Source organism: Myotis brandtii, unplaced genomic scaffold (assembly GCF_000412655.1).
Source record: "Myotis brandtii unplaced genomic scaffold, ASM41265v1 scaffold490, whole genome shotgun sequence".
In the NCBI taxonomy this organism is placed as follows: Eukaryota; Metazoa; Chordata; class Mammalia; order Chiroptera; family Vespertilionidae; genus Myotis; species Myotis brandtii.
In genome coordinates, this window is record NW_005368708.1 from 934987 (window position 1) to 944706 (window position 9720).

Here is a 9720-nt window from a genome sequence, read left to right on the forward strand (position 1 = left end):
CCGCGACAGAAGCACCCAGCCTCTCCTTTTTTTCTTTCTTTTTTTCATTCTGGGATTTATTTACCTTCTATAATTGAAACTTTGTAGCCTTGAGTGGAGCTCAGAGCTGGCCAGGGCGGGGCAGGAAGCTTGGCTTCCTCCATCGCCAGGGGCAACCCAAGCCTCCTGCTCGCTCCAGCTCCGTGGCCACGGCCAGCTGAAAGCAGGTATCTGGGGTTTATTTATCTTCTATAATTGAAACTTTGTTGCCTTGAGTGGAGCTCAGAGCTGGCTACGGCAGGCGGGAAGCTTGGCTTCCTCCATCACTTGGGCAACCAAGCCTCCTGCTCGCTCCAGCTCCATGGCTGCCAGCTGCCATCTTGGTTTGGTTAATTTGCATATAGTCCCTCTGATTGGCTGGTGGGTGTGGCTTAAGGCATAGCGAAGGTACGGTCAATTTGCATGTTTGTATTTTATTAGTGTAGATAGCTCAAAACTGGAAACAGTTCAGGTGTCCATTAATATGAGAATTGATAACCAAATTGTGGCATATTCACTCAACAGAATACTACTCAGCAATAAAAAAGAGCAGATTATTGACACATACAGCAGTATAAATGAACTTCAAAACCAATATTAAGTGAAAGAAGTTTCACAAAAAAGTGAATGTTAAGAGGGGTCAGAATCGACCAGAAAGGAGCAAGAGGGAGCTTCCCGGGATGATGGGAGTGTTCTGAACCTTGATAGGGGTTTGGGCTCTGTAAGTGTATGCATTTGTTAAAAATTCAACAAATGTACCCTCAAGATTTGTGTGTTCACTGTATATAAAATGTACATCATAAGAAATGCCTGTAAAAATATTAAACTCTAGTTAATGCTATGCATGCTGAAATATTTAGTGCACATGTACAGATGTCTTCAATTTACTTGAAAATATGTTAAAATAAGATAGACTATGGATAGATAGAGGAATAGATAAAGAAATGGATAAGAAAAAAAAGAAATGGATAAGTGATAAAACAAGTATAGGAAAATATTAATGGCAGAACCGAAGTGGTGGCTATAAAAGTATTTACTGCATAATTCTTTCAACTTTCTTGAATGCTTGAGAATGTACATAATAAAATAGCGAGGCAAGTGGGTTAACAAAAGAGAAATAAAAAAAAGGAATAGACAGCAGAGAATGCTAAAGAGAAAGCACCAGTGAAGTAGAAAAAAAAATGTGCCAGGTTTGGTTTCCCAAAAGCCAGTTAGAAAAGTGTCTTCAGAGGAGGAAGAGGCCAATTGTGTAGAATTCTTTGGAAAATTCAAATAATATTAAAACAGGCTCATTGGATTTGGCCATAAGAGGAGTGGAGTGGAGGAGAAGGAAGCCACACTGAAGTGAAGGGAGAGAAAATTGTTGGTGAGGAAGCAGAGATAGTAAATGGAAAGGACTCCTAAGAAACGTGTCTGTGAAGGAGGCCAGAGAGACCCACAGCAGCTGAAGAAGGATAAGGGAGCATGTTCACATGTGGATGGGAATGAGCCAGTAGAGAATCAGGAGACTGTGTCCCCTGAAAAGATATGTTTAAGTCCTAACCCCCAGTACCTGTAAGTATGGTCTTATATGGATAAAGGATCTTTGCAGATTTAATTTATTTAAATGAGGTTATGCTATATTAGGCTGGGCCCTAATCCAATTAACAGTGTCCTTATATGAAGAGGACACTATCAGAAGAGAAATTTGGACAGAGACAGAGAGAAGGTCTTGTGAGAGTGGAGGCAGAAATCGGAGTGATGTGTCTGCAAGCCAAGGAACTCCAAGCACTGCCAGCCACCACCAGAAACTGGGAAGAAAAAAGGCAGGGTTCTACCCTAGAGCCTTCAGAGAGCGAGCTTGGCTGTGCTGACACCTTGATTTCAGACTTTTAGCCTCCAGAGCTATGAGACTAGATTTCTGTTCTTTTAAACCACCCATTTCATAGTACTTGGTTGTGGCAGCCCTGTGAAACTAATACAGGGGAGATTAATAATGAAGGGACACAGATGATAACAACAGGGGTGATGTCCTTGACAAGGTGATATGGAGCCATTTCCAAGGTACCAGGAAAGGGGCTGGCCTTTGATAGTATCAGGACCACCTTCCTCCACTGAAATAAGTATAGCATCATTCAGGGTAGATCTAAACAAGTAAGGGTTTACCCAGAAGCTTCAGACTATAATGAATGCTCAAACCACCCTTGTAATAGATTCCCTGTCCTTTTAACTAACACAATATGCAACCTACATATTCAAGTTGCTAGTCTTCCTCTAAGTATTCAAGAACCAACCCATGAAACTTAAATACAGCAATTCTCTGCCTTCTAAAAGGAGTTTGAGAACAAAGAAGCAAGTCTTACCAACAGGAATGGAACCAGATGCTCAGCTAATGGTCAAAACAGAACAAAACAACTAGGTGAAAAGCCTGGTAATCCAAAATCAGAAAGCCCCTTACCTTGAGTTGCTGCTGGAGTTCACTGTTCAACCGGGCCAGCACTGCATTTGCCTCTTTATTTTTGCGGATAGCAGTTTGAATAGCCTTCTTCTGTTTGGAAGACTGTCTACAAAAAGTACAAACAGTTCAGTGAAATAGAACTTAGAGGTCTGGACCCTTGTCAAGACTCTCTGATTCATGAGAAGTGCTAAATTAACAAGGGGCTAATGTCAGAGGTCTCCAAAAATAAAATCATATGTTCACAGCCAGGCAGGCTGACACACCCCAAATAAAACAAATTTGTCAGGGTGAATTATTTACACCTGAAGTAATTCCCATTTTATAACTTGAAGAAAGGCTGTGAATCGGCCTTTATAAACACTCTCCATTCCATTTATTCCAAGATATTTTAATAAGTATTTCTTCTGGACAAACCATATTAACTGCAATGCCCTTTTTGTGTAAGCATTAATGGCATTTAAAAAACCTGCAGGTGGCCCTTGTGGACCAGTCTGGAGGTAAAAATAGAACATTCTCTTTAGCAAAGATCCTACATTAATTTAACCAGTCCCCATAACTCTCCTTTATTCCTTTATTATGAGGCATGAATGCCTGAGTGTGAGTGAGCATGTGCATGTGCATACACCAGCATGTATATCTGTAGCACTTGAGAAATACACAGAAATGTCTCAATACTTGTACTCCCAAATTAAGTCAATAGTAAACTCATTCAATCGATACAAATAAGGTGATCATATGTCTCACTTTGTCCATTATAGTCTCTGCTTACACTGCTTGTCCGGCCCTTATTATTCTTAGCATCCTGTTTCTCCCTCAAAACTGTCCACAGTTGTGATAATAAATCAACATGGCTGTATAACCTACAACTTTATATCTCACAGCAAAAAATACTGAATATTAGAGCAAAATGGCAATTTAAATTCCCCTAGAAAAACATATTTGTAATCATTGGGAGATGGGTTCTAGGCCAGAGCAACTCAACTGATATGCATTGTGACCACTGTAGTGATATGATTAATATTCACTGAGAATATTCTCTATGCCAGCCACTCTGCTAATCTGTATAAGGCATGCATACTCCCTTCCCCAACAAATTTGAAAATTAATTTTTCATCCATATATATGCAGGGAAGGGGCTTCAAAACCTACTTTTTAAAATATACAGATTGGATTTCTGGTTTTGGGACAAGATAGAAAAGATACACTTCTCTCTATTCCTTCCAATAAGTACATACAGTTAAAACCCTGGACATAATGTATAAAACAAACATAAGATGACTCCAAAAAGTGGAATGGAGGTGGCTAGGGAATTCGGTACCCAGGGAAACATATTGCAGTAAATTGTTGTTGCTGTTGATTTTGTGTGTCTTGGAGGTTTGTGTTTGTTTGTTTGTTGTTGTTTTTGCTTCATAGATCCCAGACTGGATAGTGGAGAAGGTGGCAATCCAAAAATGGACAAAATAAATTGATGAGCAAAATAGATGCAGAGACATAGAAGCATGTAACAGACTGTGGAATCTCAGAGCGAAGGCAGGGGAGGGAGGGTGGGGGGGAAGAGATCATATGCAGACAATAGGTGGTGGGGGCCTGGGGCAAGGGACAGAGGAGGGCTAGAAGTCAATGTGGGGGAAAAGAGGACATATATAATACTTTCAACAATAAAGTTTTTTTAAAAACTACAGCTGTCATACTTAATGAAAAAGTGAATGTTTTCCCCCTAAAGATTAGGAACAAGACAAGATTTCTACTTTCATCACTATTTTAATGATAATATTAGAAATCCTAGCCAGCACAATAATGTGAGAAACGGTATTAAGGTACACATCTTGAAAAGAAATAAAATTGTCTCTATTTGCAGATGACATGATGGTCTATGTAGAAAATCCCAAGGAATCTACAAAATCTCCTAGAACTAATAAATGATTTCAGTATGGATAAAAAGGAATTTGCAGGATAGATTAACATACAAAAATCAAAAGAATTTCAATATACTAACAGTGAACACTGCAAATCAAAATAAAAAATATGATATGATGGGCGAGAATAGAAGCAATCACAGGAGAAGAAGTAAGAGAGAAGAGATCAGCAAGAAGAGATCTCGGGAGAGGAGGTAAAAAGAGATCACACAAGAAGTGTTGGGGGAGAAGAGGAGATCAGGCAAGAAGAGAAGAGGGCACAAGAAGAATTCACGAGAAGAGTAGAGTATCACCCGAAATGGGGAGGGTACAGAAGAGAAAAAGAGATCATGTGAGATAAGAGGAGTGAGCAAGAAGAGAAGCCATTACAGGATAAGAGGTGCGTAAAAAGAGATCACGCGAGAAGAGAAAACGGGAGAAGAGCTCGCGAGAAAATAAGAGCATGAGAGAAGAGATCACGTGAGATGAAAGGAGCGCCTTTCTTAACCAGTGTTCTGATAGAGAATTAAGAAAATGATTTGTGACTCTTTGCTCGATTTTCTAAAAGAGGATACAGAGTAAAGACCATTCTAGATGAATAGGAGAGAGATTTACTTACTATAGACAATGGATGTCTAAGGGCATCAGAGCTTAATTCTTTCCCAGAACACTGGCTGAGACAGGACCATATAGACTCACCATCGTGTGTATAGCTGTCTCTCTTCCTCAGGGCTTAAAAATTATTAATGCTAGGTCACTTCTTATTACTTCAAAATAAACTGGTCTGGGAACTAAAGTCAGTTGTACGAAGTTCCCTGACCCCAAAGCTTAAATTCCTGCCATTTATAGCACTATTTGTGTTAACTGGTGGGTGCCAGTCTCTCAGCCTGACACCATGTGTTTTTACCTAACCAGCGAGAAAGTATCATAGTAAGGGACAGTCACTGAATAGGCAGATAAAATAGCTCCTTTCAACAAGTGGTGCTGGGCCAACTGGATATCCATATGCAAAAGAATGAAGTTGGACCCCTTCCTCATACTATACACAAAAATGAACTCAAAATTGGCCATAGGCTTCAATCTAGGACGTGAAACTACAAAACTTCTAGAAACAAACATAGGAACAAATCTTTATGACCTTGGGTTAGGCAATGGTTTCCTAGATGTAACATCAAAAGCAAAAGTGACAAAAGAAAAAATGAATAAATTGGACTTCATCAAAATTTAAAACTTTTGTGCTGTAAATAATACTATCAAGAAAGTGAAAACAACCCACAGAAGATATTTGCAAAGTATATATCTGATAAGGTACCTATATCCAGAATATGTAAAGATCTTATAACCCAAAAATAAAGATAAATAATCCAATGTAAAAATGGACAAAGAATCTGAGGAAACTTTTCCCCAAAGACAGTATACAAATGAACAATAAGCACATGAAAAGATGCTCAACTCCATTAGTCATTAGGAAAATGCAATCAAAACCACAATGCGATATCACTTCACACACACTAGGATGGCTATAATAATAATAATAATAATAATAATAATAAAAGATAACAACAAGTGTTGGCAAGGAAGAGAAGAAATGAGAGCTCTCGAGCTCTCATACATTACTGGCAGGATTGTAAAATGCTGCAGCCACTGTGGAAAGCAGTTTGGCAATTCCTATGAATTAGGAGGTCACATTCGATTCCTGGTCAGGGCTTGATCCTCAGTGTGGGGCATGCAGGGGACAGCTGATCAAAGATTCTCTCTCATCATTGATGTTCCTATCTTTCTCTCCCTCTCCCTTCTTCTCTGAAATCAATCAAAATATATTTTTAAGAAAGATCACGGGGATGTAATGTACAGATAGAAAAAAGAGTCAATAACATCGTAATAACTATGTAGTGACAGATCGTTAATAGACTTATTATGATCAATTTGTAAGAAATATAAATGTTGAATCACTGTGTTGTACATCTGAAATATAATACTATATATCAATTATAATTATGATAAATTATTTTTTTAAAAATTTTAAAAGAAATCACATCCCACATCTACTGAAAGTTGGGCCTGAGGGTCATGAAGCTAGCTATTTGCCATGGGGAAACATGAGATAAGACAGGCAAAGAGAAAACTGCCATTTATATTACTGTCTTCTTCCTGAGAAAATGTGGGCCAGTACAAGGAAGAGAGATCAGAAGAAGTGGAAGGGGAGGGAGGAAGGGAAGGGAAGGGAAGGAAACATACCATGGCCTTGTCCTCACTTGCCCCTTGTGTCAGGATATGTCCTATAGCTTAGAAGCCTCTTTCTATGTGACTGGAAAATAGTAATCCCATCACAGAGATAAGTAAGGTAAGACTACATCCATAAAATCACACCCTTTTATGGTATGAGTGTAAATGTAAACATCTACATTTACATATACATGAAGATTTTAAAGGAAGCCTCCAATCCTGCTCTCACTTATCTGTTCTACTTACTTCTGGACTATTGGATGGGGTTTCACAGTTGCTACAGACGCTGGCCCGCCAACGGTGGTAGAAGGCTCTTGATTTTCTGTAGCTTGATTTTCTGGTCGTAATTTTCTACGGATGGGCTTTGATGGAGGCTGAGAATATGGTGTGTCCTGCAGATTAAGAACAAAATAACCCCCCCCAACAGTTAAAAAATTAATTGTGCCCCTATCATGCCATTGTCCTATGTCTCTCTAAACCAACCTCAAGGTCAGGCATGTGTTCTATTGAAACTCTGCATCCAACAATATGTGACTGATTCTTGGCTAGGTAAGAGAGGGACATGGGCATCAGATTTCAGTGGCCTTTGTTTCTTTCCTCCTTTTTTTCATGCTTTCAGCCTATTATCTTTTTGTCACCTGGAAGGACCCAGGAATCAGATTCCAGGGGTCCACCAACCCTCTTTTCCTTCCTATTTTAAATGCCGTGTGCATCTCACAGCACAGAGCCTTTTCCACTGAAGAAAATTTACTCTTGCTCTACTTTGGGGCTTTGTGGAATATAGTTTTGAAGTTTGTAATGATCTTAGTCATAAGTTCAGAATTCTCCTACCCCCAATTGCTACATGAAATCAAGCTCAAGAGCCACAGTGTCTTCTGGAAGGAGACAGATGGCCTGCTTCCTTGAAGGCCCCTGCTTTACCTGTGTTCCTGAGCCCAGGGCCCACTCTCTTTCATGAGAGAAGGGCCTGAGAAAATGGGGAAGGACAAGAAGAGGGTGAGAAAATGAAAGGACAGCACCATGAGTGAGTGGTGTTTACTGAGCAAATGACCCAGGACTCAGTGACGCAGATAGGCTGAGGTGAAGACGCTAAGATGCAGAAGAGACCACAGCACAAAGACAAGGATGGGGCGACTACCACGCCCCCAAAAGGTACTCCTAGAGGCTTAGCAGTGTGTGGGATTCTGAAAAAGGCATCTGTCCCTCCCCCCCTCCCCTCTTAGTCTTACCAACAGCAAAGCCGCCATATTTAGCTGGGAGGTTGAAGAGGAAAGTACAAACTGTCAGTGACATCAAGGTCCAGCCCAGGAGTCATCAGGACCCCATCTTCACAAAGAACCCAAATTCTAGGAAATCTGGGTCATTAACATTAACGTCAGAACATCAAAACCTTAAAATGGTAGATGTGCTCACAGAGACAAAAAGCCCAAGGGAGGGGTCGCAACGCCATCCCAGTGGCACCCCTGTGCTGGCCTTACCTTCTTTGTTGGACTACTCTCTGCAGCTTGCGAGGGGGCTCTGTTCAGCTGGGGGTGTAGCTCGGCCTCAGACGCTTGTTCAGACTGCAGCAAAAGATCAGAGAGAAGATAAAAACATCAAACCATAACCACCCAAATATATAATGAGGAGCACTTAAGAAAACAATCACTATGAGGAAATTGATTTAGATCAAGTTGCAACCAAGCATATGCAAGTCTGCTGATCCTTGAGAAAACCTTCTATAGACCCTGCTCTTCCCTCCCATCCTTCCTTCCAACATTGTTGAATCTTAGGAAAAGGAGTCATGAGGATGTCTTCTATAAGTGGACATATATATTGCTAAAAATTAACACTTCACAAGTTCAAACTGAAAATAACAGAGCTTACTGGAAAAACAGGGCTGAAAAAGAAGTTAAAATTTTAACCTGGACACTAACAAAAACAATAATCATAATTAAAAAACACTGAAATTTTAAAATATATATTAAATTCCTAATAAAGAAACATTCTAGTAGTTATGACTCCTTACCTTAAATAAGGTAAGGGAGGGTAAGCATGATGGAAGGAGTAAACAGGGGTTCTGGCTGCTAAGTGATACAAAATCAGTGAATGGATTCACAAAGATGGGCAAAGACTGCCCAAAGCCCTTCTAGACAGAGTGGGCACCAAAGAGCCAAGCGGAAGACCCAGGGAGACTGGGTACCATGTCCCCTCATTCCCTCAGCCCCAGGCTGCTACATTCAGCTGTGCTAGAGCATTTTGTTTTCAGCTGCTACTGGCCAGGGATGCCAAATAGTAACATTTGGGGGGGGGGCGCCTTCATTCAAACCAACATACATCCACATTATACTGACATCAGTCATCTATTTACCCACAAACTAATTTGTGTTACACAAGCACACATTACAGCATAAGAGCCAGCCTTAGTGTTCCTCCTTCATCCCTAATCTAGCTTCTTCTGAATGTAGCTTCTTTCTTACTGACTCTACTGAAAAGGCTTGTACCCAAGGACACTACTGCTCTCCCATTTAGCTGATTCTAGTGGCCTCTTCTAGTCTTCTCTAGACCAGTACCTGGCATCTGATGAACCATGATCTCCTACTAAAATCATCTTTCTTTCCTGTTGACTTCTCTTATTATCACTCAGACTTAAGATTTCTCAAGGTTCTGTCATCAGTTACCTGCCCAATTTTCCCCTCCCATTTCATTCTTCCCAGAGTAATCCCATCTGCTCCTACATTTTAACTGCCCTATCTAGAAACCTTGGTTCAAAACCAACTCCCACCTGTTCCAAGCCCATTTTACAAGTACTCAACATGCCTGATTTCTAGTTCCAACTTTTTCTTATAGTCTTCTCCTTTCCATTAAGGCTAACTGTATTATTATGACTTATTACTATTATTAGATACTGCAAAACACAGAACACTTACTATGTGTTACACATTATTCTAGGTCAGGGGTGGGCAACCCCTGGCACGCGTGCCAAACATGGCACGCCAGTAACTTTTGCTGGCACGCGAAACCCTCTCTTATAATATTCCATTTACAATTTTTTTCTTAATATGGACTTTTTTATTTTTCAGATAAATTCAGTGTAGGTGCATCTTAGATAAATAAATAATTTTACATAACAAGTTATCTTAAAGACCATAGACATGGATTGAC

General features: G+C 40.1%; 1 protein-coding gene across 2 annotated transcripts in view; it reads right to left on the reverse strand.

Annotated features, from left to right (window-relative positions):
• REPS2 (RALBP1 associated Eps domain containing 2) overlaps positions 1 to 9720 on the reverse strand; it is a 181865-nt gene that overhangs the window by 9568 nt on the left and 162577 nt on the right. For both annotated transcript variants that reach the window (XM_014548040.1, XM_014548039.1), the window contains 3 exons: positions 8055 to 8138; positions 6823 to 6968; positions 2456 to 2561 (listed from right to left, as the gene is read on the reverse strand). In XM_014548040.1, coding sequence (XP_014403526.1) covers positions 2456 to 2561; positions 6823 to 6968; positions 8055 to 8138 — 336 coding nt within the window. The remainder of the gene's footprint in view (positions 1 to 2455; positions 2562 to 6822; positions 6969 to 8054; positions 8139 to 9720) is intronic.